The sequence below is a fragment of the Styela clava genome, chromosome 3 (genome assembly GCF_964204865.1).
Source record: "Styela clava chromosome 3, kaStyClav1.hap1.2, whole genome shotgun sequence".
Lineage (NCBI taxonomy): Eukaryota > Metazoa > Chordata > Ascidiacea > Stolidobranchia > Styelidae > Styela > Styela clava.
The window spans coordinates 13,292,845-13,316,872 of record NC_135252.1 but is presented as its reverse complement, the minus strand read 5'-3'; the positions used below and the strand labels follow the sequence as shown (position 1 = coordinate 13,316,872).

The window sequence follows — 24,028 nt, the reverse complement described above, 5'->3', positions numbered from 1 at the left end:
ATAATCGCGTCATACGGATGACGGTATAGGTCACAAAATTTGGCATTTTTCTTATCAGAAAGACAAAGATTGCTGAAGTTGTGAGGAGTGAAGGCGTTTTTCCCCATGTAAACCCCTGAACACAAAAATCGAAACACAAAGGGTATAAGGCCCGATAGCAAAAAAGTAACTTTGAAAAAAGGACTGTTTTATTTTATTTTCGGTATTCAATAATTAAGGCAAATATGTAATGATATTAGGGTGGCACTAGTACCATATCATACGCCGTTCGTGGAGTAATCCCACCAAAATAGATGGTCGGGAATGTTTAGAGGTGTCCCAATAAATGGATGAAAGATAAAATATCTTTGATTATCATTTAACAAGACAAGCAATTTCTGTCCAACAACACTGCTAAAAGGAGTCACACATCCATTTCTTAAACTAATAACGACAAATCACATTTTTGTTCAGATTTTTTTTTTCTATTTATTCATTTGTATCATTTCACATTGTCCATTAGCAATTTGTATATTGTTACAAGTCTGCAATTAGTTTTTCCTTCGGTTTGACAAATACGTCAAATCACACTTTCAATGCGAAATTTACCATCGTGATTGTGTTTTATAGCGTAATATCAATAATAAAAACTTAGCGCTACGTGGAGCAAAGTGTTGTTGAGTCTGGCGTCAACGGCGGTTCAGTTACCACAGCATTAGCCCATTTACCTTGCGCTTAGAAAATAAGTATGACAAAAGAACAATAGGGGACAAAAAAGATCTTTCTGTTTGAACTATTAAGATTTCCGTTGTTCTAATTCATAAAATATAGCCCACAATGGGCATTTGGATTGGTATATTTTATTAAGAATTGGAAATACGTTGGCCTCCGCTACTCTCATAGGCCAATACATGAAATATCAGAACCATTTGGAGATTTCATGCCCATTAAAACAGCACAACTCTGGGTAAAATAACGGGACCATGCATTTAGCGACTATCATTACATCTTTATGCACTGAACATTTGAAGTCCCTTTGACCGGTAATTGCACTACATACAAACGGGTTTATACGTACATATCTTGTTTTACATTATTAAATTTATCAAGTTCAATAATATGAATAAAATCAATATTGTGTTGTGGTTAGAATATAAGCCCTCGTGTCGACTTTATTGAATACAAATGAGACATTATACTATGGCAAACCGGTGATTGTAACATTGCCCAACATGTATATATAATTATTATATTGTCAGGAACGTGCTCTTGGCAAAAAAAATCAATTTAGTTTAAGCACCAACGGATTATATGAACGGTTGCAAATTATCGCTTTATGCGGAGGACGTATGATGGTATAGCTCACAAAAATGTGTATTTTATTTTTCACGAAGGATGAAGCTCGCTAAATTTGTGAAGAAAGAAAGCGTTTTCTCCCCTTGTAAACCTCTGAATAAAAAAAAAATCGAAAGCGAAGTGATACGAGGCCCGATAAAAAGGAATAAGGTTGAAAGGTTGAAAAAAACTGTTTTATTTTTTTTTCAGTATTTAATAAAGAGTAGTTTTTTGCATATCAATTGCTGGTCGTACAGGGCCTAGTTATGAATAAAATTCGCCAAAAGACTTTAAGGCATAACTTTATTGATATTAGGGTGATACTATTACCAGTACTAGAATCCGCAGTAGTATATATTTACGCTAGAATCGATTCTCGAGAATCGTCAGACTTTGTCCCAATTGTTTAAAATCTTCGGTGTAAAGGTGAAAGCACCAGAAAAAAATAAAATATCTTCGATTATCGGTTGACATGACAACCAATTTCTGTCCAGACAACACTTCCAAATTGGGTCATACGTTCATCCTTGGGCTAATTACCCCAAATCACACTCTTTTTAAAGCTTTTTTTTAATATATATTTATTTGTATCATTTCACATTTGTATATTGTTTGTTGAAATTTTCCTATATATGATGAGAGACTGTTGCAAAAGTCTGCCACTGGTTTTTGCTTCGGTTTGACAAATACCTCAGATCACAACTTCATAGCGAAATTTAGCGTTGTGCTTATGCGTTATAGTACTAATATCAAGCAAAGTGATGAGTCTGGTATGAATGTCGGTTCAGTTATCACATCATTACCACCTTTACCTTGCGTTCATAAGATAAGTAAGATTAAAGATCAATATGGAACAAAACAGATCATTCTAGTTGAACTAATAAGATTTCCGTTATTCTAATTCATGAAATCTAGCGCGCGCGATTGAGTGTTGCAAAAGAGAGTTTTTTGCGATAAATAATGAGAGCATTTTGAGGCGATGGAAATTTACATACGTGCGGGCATTCAGATAAAATAAATAATTGGTTGGTAAATTGAGGTTGTATATCGTCGTACGTTTGACTCATCAACATATGTTCGACTTTTCTGGAAATGGTTGGGGATCATCTCACGTTTTCATTAAAATTTAGGTAATGATTAGTTCGATTGAATACAGTATTAGTCGAAATATATGGGCGAACAACCCATGTATGGAGTTTTTTCAATCTTTATTTCCGTGTGTTCTTACTTATTAAAGATAAATTAAAAAATCTGACTCAAAACTAACGGCGATTTACATCGTAATAATTGAATCGCCATATGTTTTTTCACCGAATTCCGACACTAAAATTTAGCTTTACTCTTAACAGGTAGATATTTCTTACATACAAAAATCAAGGAAATATTCACACGAATGTTTGAGTTTAGAAAAGTCTTGCAACCAATCGATTTGTTCTAAATAAACCTGACTTTTACTATGTGCTTGAGAATATGGACGTTTGTTCCTGGTAATGTAAAATGCACGTATTGAGATTTATTGTAGAAATTTAACGCGCGAACTTTAGTGTAGGAAAACAAACTCTGTGTATATCTTGTGTCTCAAATTACATGCAAATAGGATTTAGTTGTTCGGTGGTTGCGTCAATTCCACATCAACGGGTATGATTTATCATATCCGTAGCGTACATGATGTAACAACCAATCTCCAAAAATAAATGAGAGTGGTCTGCAAAATATTTGACATTATCATGCAAAAGGTGATATCGAGATGATGTAGGCTAAGCAGTGACATAATACTGGAAAACAACAATTTGGTACAGGACAGAACAAGTAATTGGCAAGCTTGAGTATTTAGCAAAAGTTTCAAACTATTAACGTCATTGCTATAAAATGTATACACGGTTTTAGGACCAAACGCTCAATGTCTATATAATTGTTAAGGGATATCCGTTAATCCGTCGTTTTGTCGTGGGATAGGATTGGCTTTGTCCATAAATATAAGAAATAGACATCGTACTCAACATATAATCTAGTAAAATGCAATACTATATTGCGCTGAACAAAACGGGTTTCGGATTGATGTAACATGATTTGAATATATAAGTTTATCCATTCTTTTGTGCAAATTAAAAACTGAGTTTATATATTTTGTTCGCTAAGTGTTGACGTGCTAATCACCATGAAAGGTACAGGTGATAATTGAAAATGTCTACTACCAAAATGGAATAAGCTGGAAAACAACATTTTAGTCTGCTTATAGGGTTATTAAAAAAATTTAAATATGAACATTTCATCTTCAAAAACAACAAAATTATTTAGTTGACCGCATATGTGAGTTAGCACTCATTATGCGAGAATGTGAACAATAAAATATAGAAAGTTAAAAGAAATTTTGGATGCGTTCGTTCAACAGCTGTCTATGAAATCATTCTAAATAAAATTGAGACATCTGTAACAAATTGTATCCTGGATAGCTATTAAAAATCTCAAAACTGAGACACGGAGCTTTTGAAAATTTTCCATCTAATCTGTATCCTGATACGGTATAAAACTTTGTCACCACAAATCAATAAACAAGCGACTGGGAATGAGCAACAAAAGAAACATAGATTTGTTGACAGAGTGAGGTTTCCAGAAACCATGATTTCGGATCTCGCGTCTTAGAGATATCTTTTAGAGCTGTTAGTATTTGGTAGTTTTGCAATGTTTAGCAAACTAGCAGACACAAACATTCAATTATAGATTGATCGACGGCCTACTACAGCGTCTACTATTCTACTCAACTTCGTCCTACTATTTGTCTCAAGTTCGAGTTAGCATGCCTCGTATTTAGTCGACGAATTGAGCCATTTATTATCTGGGGACAATTCAACCAAAATCTTTCAAATTTGGCGAATGGTTGGTAGCCTACCTTGTTAAATAATATGAGCTGCGCATGTTTATAGTTATAATACCTTTTCCTCGCTGCATTTTCAGTGTTTGGGATTCAACGAAGTTTTGTAACGCTGTTTGCATTGTTCAGTGTACTATATTAAGGTCACATTGTTCTTCAGATTTTCATACTAGTTCTAAGTATATAACAGAAATATGAAGACGATTCCTGTTTTCGTGATGTTGATGTTTCTTTGTATTCCATCAAGAAATTCAGCTGACATGTGAGTATTAAAACCTTGTGCTAATGTTTTTCCAATGCTATATGAAATAGATATTACCCACAAAATTAACTTTTTTCATGTTTTGGCAAACATAAAAGAAACATTGCTCAAATCTCATAACAATACATATATTCCACTCCTTGACATAACCGCTATCAAAATCATATTTCTGAATATGGTTTCTCGCAAGAATTGAATCACCATAGTAATGCCCGGCATATATTTCAAAACGTATACCAAGTATTGGCACATGAAAAAATAATAAATCTTGGTTGCATGTTCCAAACATACATTATAAGTTTGTTTTAGAGGACACTTAAAACTCCAAAGAAGAGAAGATACAAAGAAACACGAGTTGACTACTATACAAAAGAAACTAATCGTTGATAAACATAATGAATTGAGAAGAGTAGTCAATCCACCGGCAGCCGATATGCTATATATGTCATGGGACAACGATCTTGAAAAGCTTGCTACAAGTTACTCAAGAAAATGCATATTTGAGCATAATCCGGTAAAATGTTCATTTGATATACTAACAGTCCAAGCGTCTTAGACAGTACACTTAAATAGTGACTTCCAAGCAAGCCTCGCACATACGTGAAAAATATATATATAGTAGGGGTGGCTGAATGTCGTGGCTGCGTAAAGTGTTGCCAAATTTCCAAACAGTCATCACCATAAAGCGTATATTCAATAATATTTTACTGGTATGCCAATTTATATAATCATTTCCTCCCGTGCGTTCAACAGAAATTATTCGTATATATATAAATGTCTTCAATAACTCATAATATTAGATAAGGTACGGTAATAAAATAGCTTTTATTGGACTAATAGACTTAATCAGGGATAATAATAGAATAACAAAGAACGAAACGTAATAAGAAAAATGTATTCAAGCCAGTGCGACCCGTGTCTAATCATATTTGCACTAAAGAGGTTTTGCTCCAGCAGTTTTTTATTCTTAGAAACAATCTGTTCCATCTCACTTTTAAGTTGCATTTTGATTCAAGTTACACGAACTGATTTTGACCGGTAGGCTATTGTTTTGTCATAGTGTCAATTAATTTGCTGTTATTACGTAATGAATGCGCGTAGCAATTAATGAGGTTGTAAAATATCATTTCTAGCAAATCAATCATTCGAATTGACCAATCTAAGTGCCTGGTATAAGGACAAATATATTTTCTAAGATAAAGACCTTCGAAATAAGGACAAATCTTAGAAATAAGGACGTTGTGCCAGCCCTGCCTACAGCAATTTTACCCCACAAAAAATCGCCCTAACAACAACAAGATAATAACAAATAAACAGTTGATGGAATTATGATATCAATTCCCTAACAGGATAGAGCGTTAGAAGGATACAATTACATCGGAGAAAACCTGCACGTATCAAAAGGCCACGGAATAACTAATGAGTATGGTGCGAACGCTGTTATATCATGGGATAATGAGAAGCATGATTACACATACGCAACAAGATATTGCACACCGGGAAAGCCTTGTGGGCATTACACGCAGGTATTGATAGATTCACGGCGACAAGGAGTTTAGAAAAGAGATCATGGGTTCTCATCTTTTTTATCAAAAAACTCTTAGGATCGGGCAATGGTCATGATTTCATATACCCAATATTCCATTTTCAGGATTTATATTTGCTTACCAACAAGTTGGGGAACGATATTTAAAAAGGTTGTAAAAAGCAATTTTCAAGTCATCATCATCCTATATATATTTGTTGCAAATATGCATCATGAGCTGTTTTATTTAACCTTTTATAAAAATCTATTTTCCGCAGACTGCATGGGCTAAAAGCTACAAAGTTGGCTGTGGAATGACCACGTGTGACATTATCGACGTATTTGGGGCAATTTGGACAAACGCGATATTATTTACGTGTAACTATGCACCAGGAAGAAATTCTGGAAGTGAGTGTTATTTCCTAATATGTTTGTAAAATGGAACAAGATTATGTGACATGACATCTCAATACCTTGCTGTGGAATAACTCGCCCCAATATATCGCACTTATATGGCAACGAGTTGCATAGATTATCTGCCTGCATCACTCTGGAACCAATATTGATGGAATCATTTGCGATTAGTCTCTTGAATCATCTCTTACATATGTAAGCTATTCAAAGTTCAATTTGCAATTCAAAAGTAATTGGAACATATTAGCTGAATATATATATAACAGTTCACCTAAACATAGGGGGAACATCGACCAGAACACAAAGGTTTTGTTTAATCCACTCTCTGTAAAACAGTTACTGCTTTTCATATACCCAAGGTCAAGCAATTTATACAGCTGGAACGCCATGCTCCAAATGTCCAAAATATGACAAGTGCGTTGAGAAACTATGTACCAATACAACAAGGGACTCATCAGGTCAGACATTTAATATATATATATATATATATATATATCATGCAGTTTATGGTCATTAACTAAATATTGCGACTTTTTCGAATTTAAAACTGTGGTGAGCATTTTCTGCAGTAGCAGCAATTTGGCACGCGCTAAAGATGCTTGGATAAACGTTTTCGTTTCCTCAACTTCGGATTCACAAAAAATTTATTCTTTAAAGTTGTATGCATATATATATATCAGATTCAGGAGTACATTATATTTTACATTACATTTATCACCCAATTTTATTTCTGTATAGCCCTTTTTGACGGCGCGTGGTCTGTGATCTATATAAAAACAAGGCCACATTAATTGATCGTTTGATTTATGAATAGGCTCTATCAGAATGACATCGGCGAACTCATGGAAGTTTGCGTTTATATTCACCGTCATCTTGCAATACGGAATACACATGTTTGACGACTAAAGATCAGCATGACAGGATCTACATGCATTGAAATCTTTCGATAGTAACATGAGACTATTTTTTGTGACACACACGCTGCTATTGGACCTAGAAAATTTGTTAAAAGTAATTTTATAAACAGAAATCTACATTTTCGATTGAATTGTGGACTAAATTTGATTATCTATGAGCGCTGTTCGAAAACGGATTCGTGTGCATAGTAGATGTACACCGCCAATGCGCGAGTCATGATCTACAGAGCTTATGAGCTAATAATTTATATTCTAATTTTTAAATGAAATAACGATACTTCTATCAGTTGAATAGATTTTGGTTTGATTATAGTCACAGGTCGTAGTTATTGCATCTGTTTTCGATAGAATGTCACAATATTCCTGTTTGTCTGTTTTTATTATATATTATTTTGCACCATTTATGGCTATAGACTATTTGCACAACAACATTCGATATTTTGCACTTTACAATAGTTTTTTTTTGTTTGATTTTAAACGCTCCGTAATATTTTGATTGAATGATATAGTTTACCTCAGTTTCGAACTAATTGATCTTCAGAAAGCACTGTAGAGCTTGCAATCAATTGTTTAAAATGAAATATCATGGCGCTGATTTTAGCAATAATTTTTAATGGTTCCATTACATTTGAACCCATGACAATTGCACCTGTATGCTTTTGCACCTATGGAATTTTTTTTGTTTTTTTGGATAGTTGAACCCACACTAACCCTAACCCATGGGTTTTAGCACCCGCATATAGATTGAACCCGTGGATATACACATGGGTTCAAATGTACGGTCACCATTTTTAATGTATATCTACCCCAGTACTCACATGCCTGTCTATAATACCATACCTATCCACATTTGATGTAAGTGAAGATTAATGTCTACTTGGTATATATATAGAGATGTAGGCTACTAACATCGATATTTTTGAACGATAACAATACAATATCTGACAGATACTTGACAGTTGTTGTTTGTTGATATTATAAATTTTATTTCTTATTTACTTTTGATTTAAATATTTTAAAATCCAAATTATTTTGATCTGTCAATGAGTTGTATATATCTAGTCTAAGACAGTAGTATTTCGATTGTAGCTATATTTTTGCTGCTCCCACATATATATATCTCATTTGTGAGGAGGAAATGAAAGAAGATAATTATGGAATCAAACGAACAGCTTGCTTACACTTTTGTACATGATGATATACTTATGTATTTTAATCTTGTTAACTGATGCCGAATTAGAATAATTATGCAAATAAATGATTCACGAATTATTTGAATACTTACTATTAGCAATTTTCCGGCAATAGGAGTAATATGATTCAATTTTAATCTGTCATATCGTAAAGTAGTCGACAGGATATGTCTCAATGGATACATTGTGAACGATGTGTCATACATGATTGTATCGCTATTTAGTTGAATCATTGCTATTGCCTTTGACACAATTGGATGGTTGAATATTTGAAGTTGACATCATTTGTCAACTGGGTAAATAGGTTATTTTATTGTTGGCAACAATCTTTCTAATTACATGGCCGAACACGTCTTTTCGCAGGGCCGACTTGTGCGAGACGAATTGTGCGGGGCCAAGTTTGGTTATGTATAATAATACTAAAAACTGAAAAAAAAAATTCTGATAGAAAATGAATTCTTTTCTCACTTCAAATACTACGATATACTATCAAGTACAATTTGGGATTAAAGTAACGTTATCTTACGGGCACCGCCTGCCGCGGAATATCTTCGTAAATGGCCGACCTCACATATTTTCTTGCATAGTTTGGCGGCGCGAAAAGATCTTTTCACCAGATTCCACATAGGAAAAATGTGTGCATCACAGTAGTTGGGAAAAGCAGTGCATCACCTGGAATTAGCATGGGGTTACGTTAAGTGTGGAGCCCATTGCGGTCGGGTGGGTTTGGTACGTACGGATATATTGATCCAGAATAAATTTCCAGCTGCGAGGAATTCAGCAAACTTTAGGCAGATGAAACTTCTTCTGTAGGACGACTCTAAAGCATTTCAGCAACGACGCGAGCATTCTTGTGGCAGCCGCACATTGACATAATAATCTGCTCTGCATCGGTTCAATGTACACACAAAGCATTAACAGGAAATCATAAAGATACAGAATATGGCCGGTATGATGCCACATATTAAACATATAATTGCGCCGACCGATCCCTAACTACAATCGAACTATTCAATGACAAAAGTTATATTGATACTCTATAAAAACTTAATTATAAAATATTTTATGGCATAAAAACTATGGAAAATTGAAGGTATACAAAATTAATAAAACATTGGATTGACTTCTGCATAAACGTGCATATAAACTACAGGTAAATTTTGTGACAGAAGCAATATTTAATAGGTAAAGCTAATATAGATTCAATCAGTTTAAAAAAAAGGGAATTTCGTCTTTGTTCACAGAGATGTACACATATTATACAATAACAGGAGTGAGGATAGGTAGGCATTACCTATATGGTGGGAGATAAAATTTCAAAAATAAATATTTTCGGTGGGCTAAGGGTATCCCACAAAAATTAGTTTTCAAATTTGTCACAGGTTAAAAGCATGTTTTTAATAATATAGGCAGTAAAAATTATTGCTCTCATTATAAAATTTGCCACTTGGTTATAATTGAAGGTGACCGTACATTTGAACCCATGTACATTTTAACCCATGCGTATATCCACGGGTTTAATCTATATGCGGGTGCTAAAACCCATGGGTTAGGGTTAGTATGGGTTTAACTATCCGTGAAACAAAAAAAATTCCATAGGTGCAATAGCATACAGGTTCAATTGTCATGGGTTCAAATGTACGTGGGTTCAAATGTAATGGAACCATAATTGAAGCCTAATTATAACCATGTATCATATGACTTATATGGGGGATTAAACGCAGTGTGCAGGAATAAAAATATTCCATAGAAAAAAGTATCTACCTATAAAAAAAGATTAAATCATTTAGTGATAAAAATCATTGATGTATAATCATTTGGGATAGGGATACTATCAGTATAAATTTACCATGTATGGTATACCCTTACTGATAATGATTGGCAGTTCATTTTATATTCTAAATTAAAATAAAACAATCACATCTATGACAATTATAGCATTGTTGCACAAAGCATAAGCTACTGGTATAATTCTTGAAAACTACTTTTGAATTTTCAATACATTAGTTTTGATAATGACTAAAAAGAGACATGGTCTAGGCCAAAAAATATGTGGAGCTTAAATAGCTTGCACTTTGATCACTGAGTTTAAGAAAACTTTAGCACAGTGGTCAGGGCGTCCAGCTACCTCTTCCCATACTATGTTTTTTTCCTCTTTTAAGTAATTACCAAGACAGTACAACAGCACCAGGGATCTAAAATTGGCGCTTGTTAGTCATCCACACATTAACCCTCCACCTTGACAGGCACCATGAGCGCCAGCAGATCATCAGGTGGTGGATTTTTCTTTGTTACTATAATAAAAAGGAAATCGTGCACCCTGTCAAAACTATTAATCTCATACAGATCGCCATCTTCAGGTTTTACGAGTTGCATGTATCTGTTGATGAGAAAAATATTTAAAATAAAGGGAAAAAAATAGTGAGACATAAGACTCTTGAAGTTGTTTGCTTTAGTCACAAATTAACCTTAAGCATAGGAAAGTACTATAGTTGAAGCTTTTTTAAGCAGATATGTCTGAAACTGATCAATATGGAATTAAGTATATTCGATAGCTCAAGTTCTCAATTTGAGGATTAACTCAAGAAGTTTTGTTAGAAAAATTGTAAATTTAAGCAATTAAGGTATGACACTATAAATAAAGAGCCTTCATTTCATATTTGTAAACTGTATAAATTACAGAACCAATCGGCTTATCGTCTATCTCAAGTTTTCTGCATTTCCAAATTCAAATTCACGTAATATGAATCTACTCATGTGTGTCTTCTGTTCAAATGGCTTAATTTAGAGTATAGTCAATATTTCATATTTGAAAATGATATTATAGAACATATTCAGAAATGTATATTTTGATATTGACCATCGAAACTTAATAGTAAGTGTTCATTCTATTATTTTACGCAGAATCTTTACCACAAACCTTAGCTTGAATATATTGAACAAAATTTGCACTATATTTCACCATACAAACTACTAAAGTCTCAGCATAATTCATAAAAGGTTTCAAAATAAAGAAATTTTTTTAAAATACAACTTACTTTTCCTCTTCCAACACCTTTTTGTTCATGACATCTTGCATCAAGTTTGGCAGAATATCATTGACATTTTTTTCAAGAAAATGATACATATCTGTGTCAAGCATATCAATCACAAACGGTTTTCCAAACCTTAATAATAAAATGTAAACATTTAGTGAGTTTATCTTATCTCACTTCAATCCAGGATAAGATTTTCATTTTTATTCTGAGGAGGGAAAAGGTAATAGGGTATAAACCAATGTGGACAGAAAGCCAATCTTTAGATAAAAAACCGGAATGATATCAAATGATCACATTCAAAATGTCAACTTCAATTTTCTGATTTATTAGTAACATATACTTGAAATTTATTATATTGAGACAAAGGAAATAATCATATGGAATAGAAAAATTAATTGATGGCATATCTAGGTATCAGGTGAAAATCAATTTTGCCATCAAAAGTTCAAACACTGCTTTTATGTCTCAAGGTTTAGGGAATATATAGTAGTGCATTTATATACGTGGCATGTCTCAGATAGTCAGACAGCTTTTCGATATACAATTAACGTCAAGTGTGGTAGTTTTGAAACTATTACCTTATAGATCCAATGAGGGCCCTTCGAATTGTTTCAGGTTGCATATCATTAGAATTTGCAGTACAGAGATAATTGGTGTCCTGATAGCGTAAAAAAGTAGTAGCATTTCCTGCTGAATCGATCAGAAGTGGCCACTTTCCTGATTCTTTTATTTTAGTTGTAGAATCTTCCAATAGTACTTTACTGATTTGCTTCAAGTTACATGTGACACCTTCAGGTTTTGGAGGTTCAACTAAAAACATCTTAACAATATTAGCTTGATGGTAAAATAACACCAATTTACGAGTAAGAAATCACAGGAGTCAACTTACACAAAACACCACATTGAAGTTAATGACATTTGAATGATGATTCTCTAAAACCCAGTCTCTCGAGATAACTTAGGCCGCAGCCTCAAGCGGTTTCAATTCCTTAGCACAATTTGTTTACCAACAAATGGTGAATATAGAAGTGGAAGAGTTTCAGATTGATATCACTTCAAGTCGCAAACATATTGGAATAATTACTTGTCTGTATGTAATTCATGATAGCTAAGCTGCTTTTGTTTTCGCTGAATAAATTGTTTATAATATATATTGTATTCTTTATAGATGAAATGAATAAAATTACTTCAATAATATGAATGTTTAAAATTTCAAACAGCGTGAGTAAATGCAAGAAGATCTGGATACTATGATGAAGTTATATTATATAGGCATATTAAGCAAAGACAATTTTAAAAATCAATATGCAATATATGTCTTCAGAAATGCAAGGCAATATAACCTGCAGGTGTTGGTGCAATTTTTGCACTGGATGATCCTGCAGGTCCACCCTTCTTTACAACTTTTTCTCCAGTTTTTGCTTTACCTTTAGCAGGACCAGATGTTGGTTTCACTTTGTGTTTTTGTGAATTCATGATATTTATCATATAGCAGAGTAAGCTAGACTATAAAAAAAAGCTTTGTAGTAACAGAAACTCGACTGCTTTGACTGAACGAGTAAATATTGTTTAATGAGATGACAAATACAATGAATAGTAGTCCATCCAAAAATTGATTGATTATTATATATTTTATTATACTTCAATCATATTAAAAAGTTTTCCTATTTATAGTTAAGTATGAAAAATCAAATTGAGTCACACAAATCCATATTTCTGTATTTCGACTAGATCAAATCCATGCATCTGGAACAAATACGGTAACTGACTAACTGATCTCATAACTGATTCCTAACATACATACATACCGGTACTCGACATGGACTGCAGGACTGGTAAATGAATGGGAGGTGACGGTTTGTCACATTATTGAATCTTATGGGAAATATCTTGTCCTAAGTTCAGATAAATAATTCTAGAACTGAAGCTAATTCCGTTGCTATGACAACGTTTTATTCGTGCCCCTTGACCCTTCACCACAGTTTTTACATAAATATAGTGGCTTTTTACGTATTTGTTTGTTCATGTTCCATTGTTGCCTCGCTACGCTTGAATGCGAATGCTCTCTCGGCCACCGCGATTTTGTAGTTCCTAGTCCTTGGTTGAAAACAACGGAGAATATCTGGTATCCAGCATTGGTCTTCTATTTGATGGTAAATTTAAAATTTTCCCCCAAGACCGGAAAAGTTCGAAATAAATCGATTATAGTATAAGTAGAAATGAGTGTTCACATAATTGAGAACATTAAAATATGAACGAGTTTGAATCGAAAATGATTCTCACTCACCACAACTTTTTGTTGCTATAAGTCAAGGGTGGCCAACCTGCTTTTGACCACGATCGACTAAATTCTTCAATATAGCTCGCGATCGATAATAAGTACATACACACAAGGGAACGAGTATTGAATATGCAGATACCTGCGCAATATACAAAAAGGTGCCATTACATTTGAACCCACGTACATTTGAACCCATGACAATTGCACCTGTATGCTATTGCACCTATGGGATTTTTTTTGTTTCACGGATAGTTAAACCCATACTAACCCTAACCCATGGGTTTTAGCACCTGCATATAGATTGAACCCGTGGATATACGCATGGGTTCAAATGTACATGGGTTCAAATGTACGGTAACCATACAAACATTCCACCGCCGCCAATAAGCTCGGCTCTGTGGGCGAATTCTGAAATCGCCACGAAAATTTGTATTTTAAATTTTATTTGATTATGTGATTGTACCGGGAGTAGTATGTTGAATTCACTCAACATCAGACGCGATCGACTAAGCCTCTAGGTCTAGGAGCATAAATGTTCGAAAGTATTCGTGTAAGGTGGTAATTACTTTTTATTTTATATAAAAACACGTTTAAATGGAATTTGGCAGTATGGGTTTATTATTTTGATGGCGTGACTGTAGTCAGCTAAGGTAGGATGTGCTTCTTGGAACGAATTCAGGTATAGCGCTTTCTGGTACGAATACAGGCGGAGCGAGTACATAAGGATAATTAGTGTGGATTTCATTGCTTATTGTTAATAGTGCATGTTATTTGACTGTAACAAGGTCGTTGCTCGATTTCATTTCCTATATGATATTTCCATGTAACGTTTTATGTAAAAAAGTTATTGACGTATTTACCCCCCTCGCTCAATTGTTGCTTGTCTTTGTTTTATGGTTTTGGGTTAGTCAGAAATTAGGTTTCTTCCCGTATATATACTTACGTTAAGGTTTTCAGTGTATACTTCAATATATATCTGTATTATTTTAATTCGATCGTACAACATCGAAATATACGAATATTTGGCATTACAATTGTGTGCTTAGTTGACCTCTGAAGAAGTCACTCCGGGATTACTTCGCTGAAGTACGTTTAATAGTACTGGAGAACAACACGCTGATAATAGTGATTATCTTTCCCTATTCAGGCATCACTGACGGATTGATGCCCTTTGTGAGTTTGGTCAGGATTGCTCAAATGAACAGTGAGAGCTCAGGACATCTTTTTAATTGTCTGTATTTGTGACGACCCTTGTTTTATTTTTTAAATGTTGTCATGTGATAATATTGCTATATTTTGTATTTTTAACACCGAAGACCCTGAGGGCGCTGTGACACTGTCGATTTGTTTTTTGGTAACCTGTTAGCCTATGCTGTGGTTTGCAGCTGTGCAGTTGTGATTGTTTCAGTTAGATTTTGAGTGTTTAAGGGTATTTTATATCTGCAAAAGTGCCTCTAAGTCTCAAGTAGGTTATCAAAGATGTTTACTCTTGGTTTTATGACTATTATATTGGGATTGTTAGATATTTCGATGTTAGACAGTAGGATGATATTATTGTTTAGTACCGGTACAGTGTACCGGTTACAGTTGTTTTGGCGTTGTATTTTTAGTTTATTCATGAAATTGGCTATCAACAATGCTGTTCAAATCTTGTGCACCTGTGGAATTGTTTGTGGTTTTTTTAAAGTGCCCGTCATGGGTTATTCTCAGCCTATTTTGCAAATTGTAAGTAGCTGGTTTAGTGTACCGGATTATAGGGGTTATTTTGGCTGCTATTGAAAGTTGTCTTTGATTGCAGGGTCCGTCTTCAATTTTTATTGTTTTCACATATTGTACTGTCTGGTATTTGTTATTTTTATTGTATGCTTTTTGTTTCATTAATTTGATTGGAGTATTTGATTGTATTAAGATTGTAATTATTAAATAGAGCAAAATAGTATAAATTGAAGTGAATATTGGGAGGAAACCTGACGTCAGATCATATTGGAAGATATTCTGAACTTGGATAATTATTACATAAACTGCCGGTACGCTACAAAATTTGGCGAGAGCACGCCAGGATATCTTCTAAACATAATATGTCACGCAGAAATAGAAAGAACGCTCAAATAAAGGGAGAGGATGACTTCGTTGCTCGAATGAAGGTACTGGAGGCTAAATGGACAACGATGGAAGCGCGAGTAGAAGGGATCGAAGGAGCAGTAGATGAACTTGGGAATGATGTAAAACAGTGTTATGACCAGTGTTAACTCTAAGCAAATTATGAGTGCGAAAGTGCTTCGCAGTCGAAAAAAAAAGTGCGAAAGTGCTTTTGCCGATTTTAACAAGTTAGGTGCCCTAGCCTTTCATATAACCCATTTAAAACGGCATAGATACTCGAAAAAGCGCTCCTCCGGTTAATATTATGAATTACAGAGAAGCCTTTTCGTTAACCGAGTTCCCTTTAAGCGAATTCATGTTTAATTGGAACAAGCGAATTCATCGGCAACGAAATGACATCTGCTAACACCCGCCGCGGACAAAACTTCCATGCAATGTATCACGGTGTCAGTTGCTTACTCGCATAAACAGCAAAGACTTTCACATTTGTTACTCCTTCCATCTAACAGACACGAGGCGGGCTGGAAACCATATTAGTTACAGGGTGGATCGTTTGTACAAATCCCGTGCAAAATAATCCCCCCCCCCCAAATATAAATAGCAGTCAACTAATTAGGGTTAGATGCGCTGGAAATTCAACTTTTCAATTTATCCCTAAACCTAATCTGATAATTATTAATTTGTGATTTTGATCCACTTTGAAAGTCGCCACCCGCTGTTGTAAAAGATAGGTTAACCTACGTTCTCTCCGAAATATTACGCAGGATACTCCCCTGTTTTAGGAGATAGGTTGACCTACTTTCCTTTCAAACTTTTTCCTCCGAAATATTACACAAGATCACTTTGAAAATCCTCCCGGTTCGTGAACTAGCGTGACCTAATTTCTCATTTACATTTATATTATACTATTTCAGAGCTTACCCAAAGACAAGTAATTTTTAAATGTCGACATGCCTTGGTTTGCGTGCGAGTTAGTTTAAATCGGGCAGAAAACATCATATATTGGCAAAATGTTCAGTAATGTCATGTACTTTCAGCATTCATAAATAGCACTCTTTGTAATGCTGCTGACCTAGTATCAAATATTCGCATCACAACGCCACTTGCGAGGTTCCCAAAATTTCAATTACACTAATAGGAACGATGACACCAAAGAGTTTTCTTTTGCTAAGGTACACTAAATATAACGAGGGTGATTCTTGAGAAAAACATGAATATAAAAAATAAACGAATGATATGATAGTGGATCCCAAATAATTTTGAGAGTGTCTCGAAATACCAATCCATTTGATAAATAATTTTTATTCGACCACATGACCGCTGATATCCTGAAAATTAATGTTGAGAGAGAATTACGCATTCTCAGATATCGGACATCCAGTCGCGATATTCAATCGTTTATATGCACAAATCTCACTTTAATAGTAATTGCTACCCAAGTTTGTGAAGTTTAGAAACCAACAAACAGAAAATAACTTATCCTAAAACACAATTAAAATTCAGTCGGCAATAAATTCGTCGCCAAGACGATGTCATACAAAACAAAAAGATTTGGTCGCGAGAGTTACGTGCGTTGTTTTTTAAGCAGAATGTAAAAAAAATTATAATTAATAAACGGGAGTTACGACGCCCTTAACACATCGTGTGTATTAAACTTCCCTGGTAAGTACTATTATTATTGTACTTATACACCTGTTGGAGTATTTCGGACAATTTCGAATTTAAAATAAATGAAAACCCGACACATAATAAAGACGCAAAAGAAAAATGAACATTTATTGAAAAAGTTATTATTTAAGAAAGACAACATGATCGTACAATTCCGCCAAAACCTCGATGTTCGCAAGTGAGATGATAAATAAATACTTCCCTGTATTTGATCAATTAACTTTAGCGTATCGTTGTTCTGCCAACAAACAGCCGGGTGCAAAATATTTCCGTCCTGTGATATGCTCACAAATATTCTCGATATTAATATCATACCCTCGCGTATGTACTTTCTATTAGCTCTTTAGTGATCCCTTCCATCCTCGGCCAAGTCATGTTTCGAATATGTGAACATTTTATTCGACCATACATGGCCGGCGGGATGTTAAAATTGTAAACAAGAGAGAGGTAAAATCAATCGCGAGTTTCGTTATAACGGCTCGTTTACGAATTGTTGCGCCTGTTACCCTCGAAAATGATTACATTTGTTGTATTTTGAGGCATTTAATTAAGCAGTAATAATTAGGGCATGACATCATCAAAATCGTCAAGTGACATCTTGAAATTGCAAATTCCGTAAATAAAATTGTGAATTATTCGGTAACGAATTCAGCTTTAATGACCGTCGGGGTATTGTTTTGTTGAAAATTATTATTAATGTGAGAGCGCCAAAAACATACAGTCCATACCGATGCGACTGCAATTTATACGGTCGCAATTGGTGTGGCGCATTTATTAATAGTGTAAAACAAATTAAACGAATATCAATTATAACCAAGCCTGTCAGCGTGTTTATTTTCTGTGGGCAGGAATCGTGAAATACCACCTTGAGACAAATTCACTTCTATTATAAAATCTTAATTTTCAGTTATTATCGTTATACAAATACCGTGTGGCAACTTTTTAATTTATCGTCGACCGAAAAACCGCCCCACACTCGTCCAAACGTGTGTCGAGCTTGAACGACAGGAACAGATTCATCGACGACCTTAATTAGGGAAAATATGTATTTTATTGGGAATGCAAAATAAAAGTAACAAAACGCATTTTTTTGTGATATAACTTTGTATTTTCGGAAACGGGTTGCCGTGAAAGGTAAAATTCGATCTAAATTAATCGCAAAAAGGTTTTATTTTAAATGTAACAAAACACATTTTTCGAGATACAACTGTATTTTCGGATACCGGGTGTCATGAAGAGTAAAATATGATCTGAATTAACCGTAAATAATGTTTCATTCCAAATGTATCATGACGCATTTTTTGCGATATAACTTTGTATTTTCGAAAACGGGGCGTCACGAAAATTATTAATCTAATGTTTTATCTATCGTCTAACTAACGTCTGGAACACATCATTTTCGGGGAGAACTCTAGCCCGCGAAACGTCATTTAATTTAAAATAGAGAATGTTTCACGCATTTCAAAACGGAAAATCACCAGTAAGTGGACAGGGATTCAACCCTCCGGATTCAGTATTCTATATCCCCCCTGTCAGAACTTTCTGAAGTATGGAACAAAGAACCCGTCAAACCGCCGCCGAAGGAGGGGAGTATTTTTTGCACTAATAATTAGGGCGTGACAATATCAAAATCGTCAAGAAACTGGTGAATTTGCAAATTCCATAAATAAAATTGTGAATTGCTCGGTAACATTTTAGCTATAATTATCGCCGGGGTATTGTTTTGTTGAAAACACGTTGAAACTTGAGGGAATTAGTTACAATTAGCGCCTAACCTCTATTAGGCACTCGAGCACTCGAAAAAAAAGCACTCGAACCCAATCTTTTTAGCATTAAGTCGCATAAGTAAAATATCCTGTAAAAGAAGTGCTGTTCATTAACGTCATCTCGTCTTATGACCACGCAGAAATGCCTTTATTGCCGAATTATTCAATCACTATTTTAAATCAACATTCAGGATTGTCACAATTTCAGATTTGCGAAGTTTATCACCATAGAAATACATGAGAAAGTTAATTATCGTCTTAATAAATATCTGCATCACGGTATGGAGTTATGGACAATAATATTACCATTCCCATAAAATTGGGACGGTAAATTTACAAATCTTGATAGGTAATATTAAAGCCAACGCAAATGTTAATTTGAGTCCTCAATGTCTTCAACAGCTGTTGCCGATGTGAACGAACGGGTAAACCCGAAATATAAAACTTCGATGTCCGCCGACCCACAAGAATTCATATTTGTAAAAAAGAGAGGGCGGGAATATAGATTACCCAAAACCTGGATATCGCCGCCAAAACGATCGGTGACAAGAACAATTAGCGATTACAACGGAATTAACCAGTAAAAAGGCTTTGTTGTCGATTTTATAATGTTTTCACCACGTTTATTCGGTACTCCTTAAAAATATTCGATTCAAAAAAATATTGAATTTTGCCCACCGTCCTCGCATATCAATGAGAAATAGTTGTGTAAATATTGCAAAATTACGGAAAATGACACTCCTTTCAACATTGTGATTACAATAAAATGGCACTTAATGGTATTTTGTGAATTTGGTGATTTTGCAAATCTGTGACATGCTGCTAAAAGTTTCGTCTGATTTGAAAATCGTGCAGTTTGGTCACAATTCATCCGAAGTGACTATAACACATAACACTTTTATAGTCATTTTGAATTCATCGATATCATTGATAGTCACATGACCACTCACTTCAAAGAAAGGCGCACTGCACTGCCTATTATTCCAACATCTGGTTTCAATCACCCGGGAGCGTTTTTTGCGGGAGAAGCGGAATCCGTGTGCTTGTATAATAATCATATTATAAACAAGAATTTTGCGGTTAATGCAAAAGCTTTATCTCCTATGTCTGCATCTCATAGGTTAGAATTCCTGTGAATATCGTTATGATATGCAGATTTGAGTTACAAAAGTACTAGTATGTTACTTATTTGTCAACTTAATACTCGAAAATATTTATTCCATTCAAAATCGGAAAAAAGTGCTATTTCTCTTCAAAATCGGAAAAAAGTGCTATTTCGCAGTCCCTAAAAAAAGTTGCGAAAGTGCTTCGCAATTTTCGCAAAAAAAATTGCGCTAATAGTGAACACTGGTTATGACAGTGCGATGGTACTTAATCAAGATGTGAGAGATTGGCGAGAGGAGCTGCAAGTGACACTGCATGGTTTTCAGGAGAACGTGATTGAGACATTAGTGAAAAGCAAAAGTGCCGAAGTCGGTTTGAACGAATCCGGAGGAATAGCTGAAGGGGCAGGCGAAATGGCACCACAGAGTTATGTGATGAGGGAGGACCAGAGTGGCAAGGCAGAGCACACTGAGTCAAAATTTACACCACCTGACAACAACTGCGGAGTAGACCGATGCCGGAAATGAAGTCTCCACCTATCATGCCCAGGTATCAGGTTGGTTTTTCTACCCCTATGACAAAGGGTTGTACTAGTGCATGTGGGATTATGTTCAGGCCAGAAAGACAGCCGGAGAAGTTTGATGGATCGGAGCCTTGAGGCTCATTTTTGTACCATTTTAAAGCTATAGCCAAGTCTAATGGTTGGGATATGGACACGATGGGTAGCGAATTGGGCCTTTGCATGGTAGGCAAGGCCCTGAGTCATTTATTAGAATTGTCTATGGATGAGCGTGAATGTTTCGAGTCGATCGTACGCCATTTTGAGAAGTATTTTGAAGTGGAAGGTGGTATTGAAGCGCTTCGAGCCGCTTTTAGTCAGCGCGTGAAGTTGGCAAGAGAAACCTATAATGAATTTGGCGTTGCATTGAGACAGATTGCTAGGCGAGCTTATCCATACTTGAGACCCGCTGACCGAGATGACTTGGCAAAATCGCAATTTTTGCGAGGATTAGACGACAAAGTTCGTTTGCACATTGGTCTTTTGCAACCCGCCACATTGGAAGATGCAATGTCGTTGGCTACCAGATATCAATATTATGAGAAGTCATGGGAACCTGCAAAAGAGGTGATCATACCAAGGGCTACTGTTGCAAAGATTTCTAGCGATAAGGCCGAGGTGACATTTGGAGCTGATATAGTCCAGGAGATTTTAAACCGCCTGGCACAACTGGAGGCCTTAGTTGCGGAAATGTCGAGATCCCGCGTATCTCCGACTTCTCGTACCTCGTGTTTCAGATGCGGACAGGTGGGGCATAGGATCAGTGATTGTCGAAGTCCACAAGCTCTTACACTACCGTCCACACCATGTCCCCGCTGTAAGCAAACGGGTCATTGGGCTCGAGATTGTCCAAACAACACGGGTGGACCGACTTGTTTCCGATGCGCACAACCAGGGCATATTAGCCGAAACTGTTCCCAGGCCACTGAACAAAGACCAGTAAGTAGTGCTTCCACTCCCAACCAGTCTTTAAACTCTGAACAGCAGGGATGAGGTCCGCACTCCCTGCTAACATGATTTTAGATGATGATATGGACCCACTTCTCTCGACTATGATTTATTCTCTTACATGGACTAATGGATGGCATGTAAAGACTTGGTCAATAACGTGCCTGTTTTGTTTCTGATTGATACCGGTGCGGGTGTCTAGCTCATTGACACCGCTGTTTACCCGATGTTACAGGAAAATTCGGACATTCCAAAACTGCATTCTTTTCAAGTACCACTGCGTACTGCCAGTGGCGAGTCATTAGTGTCTCATGGTGCACTTGATGTCAACCTGACGATTGAAAGCTGGTCTGTGGAGCACACGGTTGTTGTCGCTGATCTAGGGTCACGAATGGGCATTCTAGGTATGGACTATCTTGGCAAATGGGACTGTGTTCTGTATCCCTCGTCGGGTCGCTTTGTTCTTGAGGGACAAGATGTTACTGTGCAGCACCAAACATCGGTTCCTTGCTGTCGTGTGACGGTAGAGGAGAATGTGGTTATACCGGACGGCTCTGGAATTGTTGTACTCGCTCAGCTACAGCAGCCGTGGCCCGTCCAGAGACCTAACATAGTAGCCGTTGTTGAGCCAGTGGAGATAGGCAACATCAATTTGGTCGCTTCGCTGACGTTGGTTGACCCGTCTAAGAAGGAGGTACCCGTTTGGATGAACAATGAGGCGGACTATGATGCTGTCCTACCCACAGGATCTTTAATTGGCATAGCTCAACCATGCTGCTTTCAGTCTTCCGGGAAAAGGACACTATCAATTTGTAGTCATGCCCTTTGGTCTATCCAATGCACCTGCAACCTTCGAGCGGATGATGGATCGAGTGTTGGGTGGAATTATCGGGAAATGATGTTCTAATTATTTGGATGGTGTTTTAGCCCACGGATCCGATTTTGACACTTCATTGAGCAGTTTACGGAAGGTTTTCCTTCGACTTTAGGGCGCTGGTTTGAAACTCAAGCCGACTAAATGCCAGATGTTTTGTAGATCAGTTACCTACCTGGGGTACGAAATTTCTGCTGGAGGGGTTCGCTGTGATTCTCACAATGTAGCAGCTATAGTCGAGTGGGAAACACCTCAGGGGGTATCAGATGTTAGAAGTTTCTTGGGAACTGCCAACTATTATAGACGTTTTGTACCAGGTTGGGCTACTATAGCTTCGCCTTTAGTCCGCTTGACTCGAAAGAATGTGAAATTTGAGTGGAGTAGTGACTGTCAGGAAGTATTTGGAATCATTAATCGTCTTTTGACATCTGCTCCTATCCTGGCTTTTCCATTGGTTCAGGGAGAGTTTATTTTGGACACCGACGCAAGTGGCTCTGGTACTGGTGCTGTGTTATCACAATTGCAAGATGGGGAAGAACATGGTATTGCTTATTTCAGCAGAACTCTATCCAAGACGGAACGCCGATACTCTACCACTGAAAGGGAGTTGTTGGCAGTGATTCAATCCGTACGACATTTTCGCCATTATTTGTGGGGAAGGCACTTTTTGATTCGCACTGATCATGGTGCCTTGAAGTGGCTTTTAAATTTCCGAGAACCCGAAGGGAAGGTGGCTCGCTGGATCTCTACAATGTTCACGTATGATTTCAGCATTAAACATCGAGCAGGGACTAAACATGGTAATGCCGATGGTCTATCTCGTCAAACCAGATGCTGTAAGCGCCCGGACTGCCCAGATTGTGTGTCTGCTTCACAGGAACCTGATATCAATGTTCGTGTAGTAGCACCTCTGTATAATGCTGACTTGCCTGGGATACCAACAGGCTGTAACTGGATGGACACATACACGGAGGAAAGGATTCGAACTTGCCAAGCTGAGGACCCTCATCTTTCTGCAGTTATTGCCTGGAAGCGCCGTTCATATCATAAACCCCAGCCACACGATTATATGCATGAATCTCTAGAGACCAAGCGTTATCTAGCTCAATGGCATTTATTATATTTGACTGGTGAAATTTTGTATCACAAGTGGATACCCGAAACATTGACTAGTGCTCCCGCTTACCAATTTT

At 36.2% G+C, this 24,028-nt stretch overlaps 2 protein-coding genes across 2 annotated transcripts; one reads left to right on the top strand and one right to left on the bottom strand.

The window, feature by feature from the left end:
• Window positions 1-4,286: 4,286 nt before the first annotated feature.
• On the top strand, window positions 4,287-8,908 carry LOC120343121 (GLIPR1-like protein 1). Its single transcript, XM_039412235.2, has 6 exons — window positions 4,287-4,448; window positions 4,758-4,962; window positions 5,798-5,974; window positions 6,252-6,381; window positions 6,747-6,845; window positions 7,202-8,908. Exons 1-6 carry the CDS (start codon window positions 4,381-4,383, stop codon window positions 7,291-7,293), a joined length of 771 nt encoding a protein of 256 aa, XP_039268169.1. The 5' UTR covers window positions 4,287-4,380; the 3' UTR covers window positions 7,294-8,908.
• Window positions 8,909-9,537: 629 nt separating this feature from the next.
• Window positions 9,538-13,246, bottom strand: LOC120343122 (IQ motif and ankyrin repeat domain-containing protein 1-like). The gene is made up of 4 exons (XM_039412236.2): window positions 12,879-13,246; window positions 12,114-12,345; window positions 11,536-11,664; window positions 9,538-10,877 (listed from the first exon to the last, which is right to left on the bottom strand). Exons 1-4 carry the CDS (start codon window positions 13,021-13,023, stop codon window positions 10,724-10,726), a joined length of 660 nt encoding a protein of 219 aa, XP_039268170.2. The 5' UTR covers window positions 13,024-13,246; the 3' UTR covers window positions 9,538-10,723.
• Between the last annotated feature and the right edge of the window lie 10,782 nt (window positions 13,247-24,028).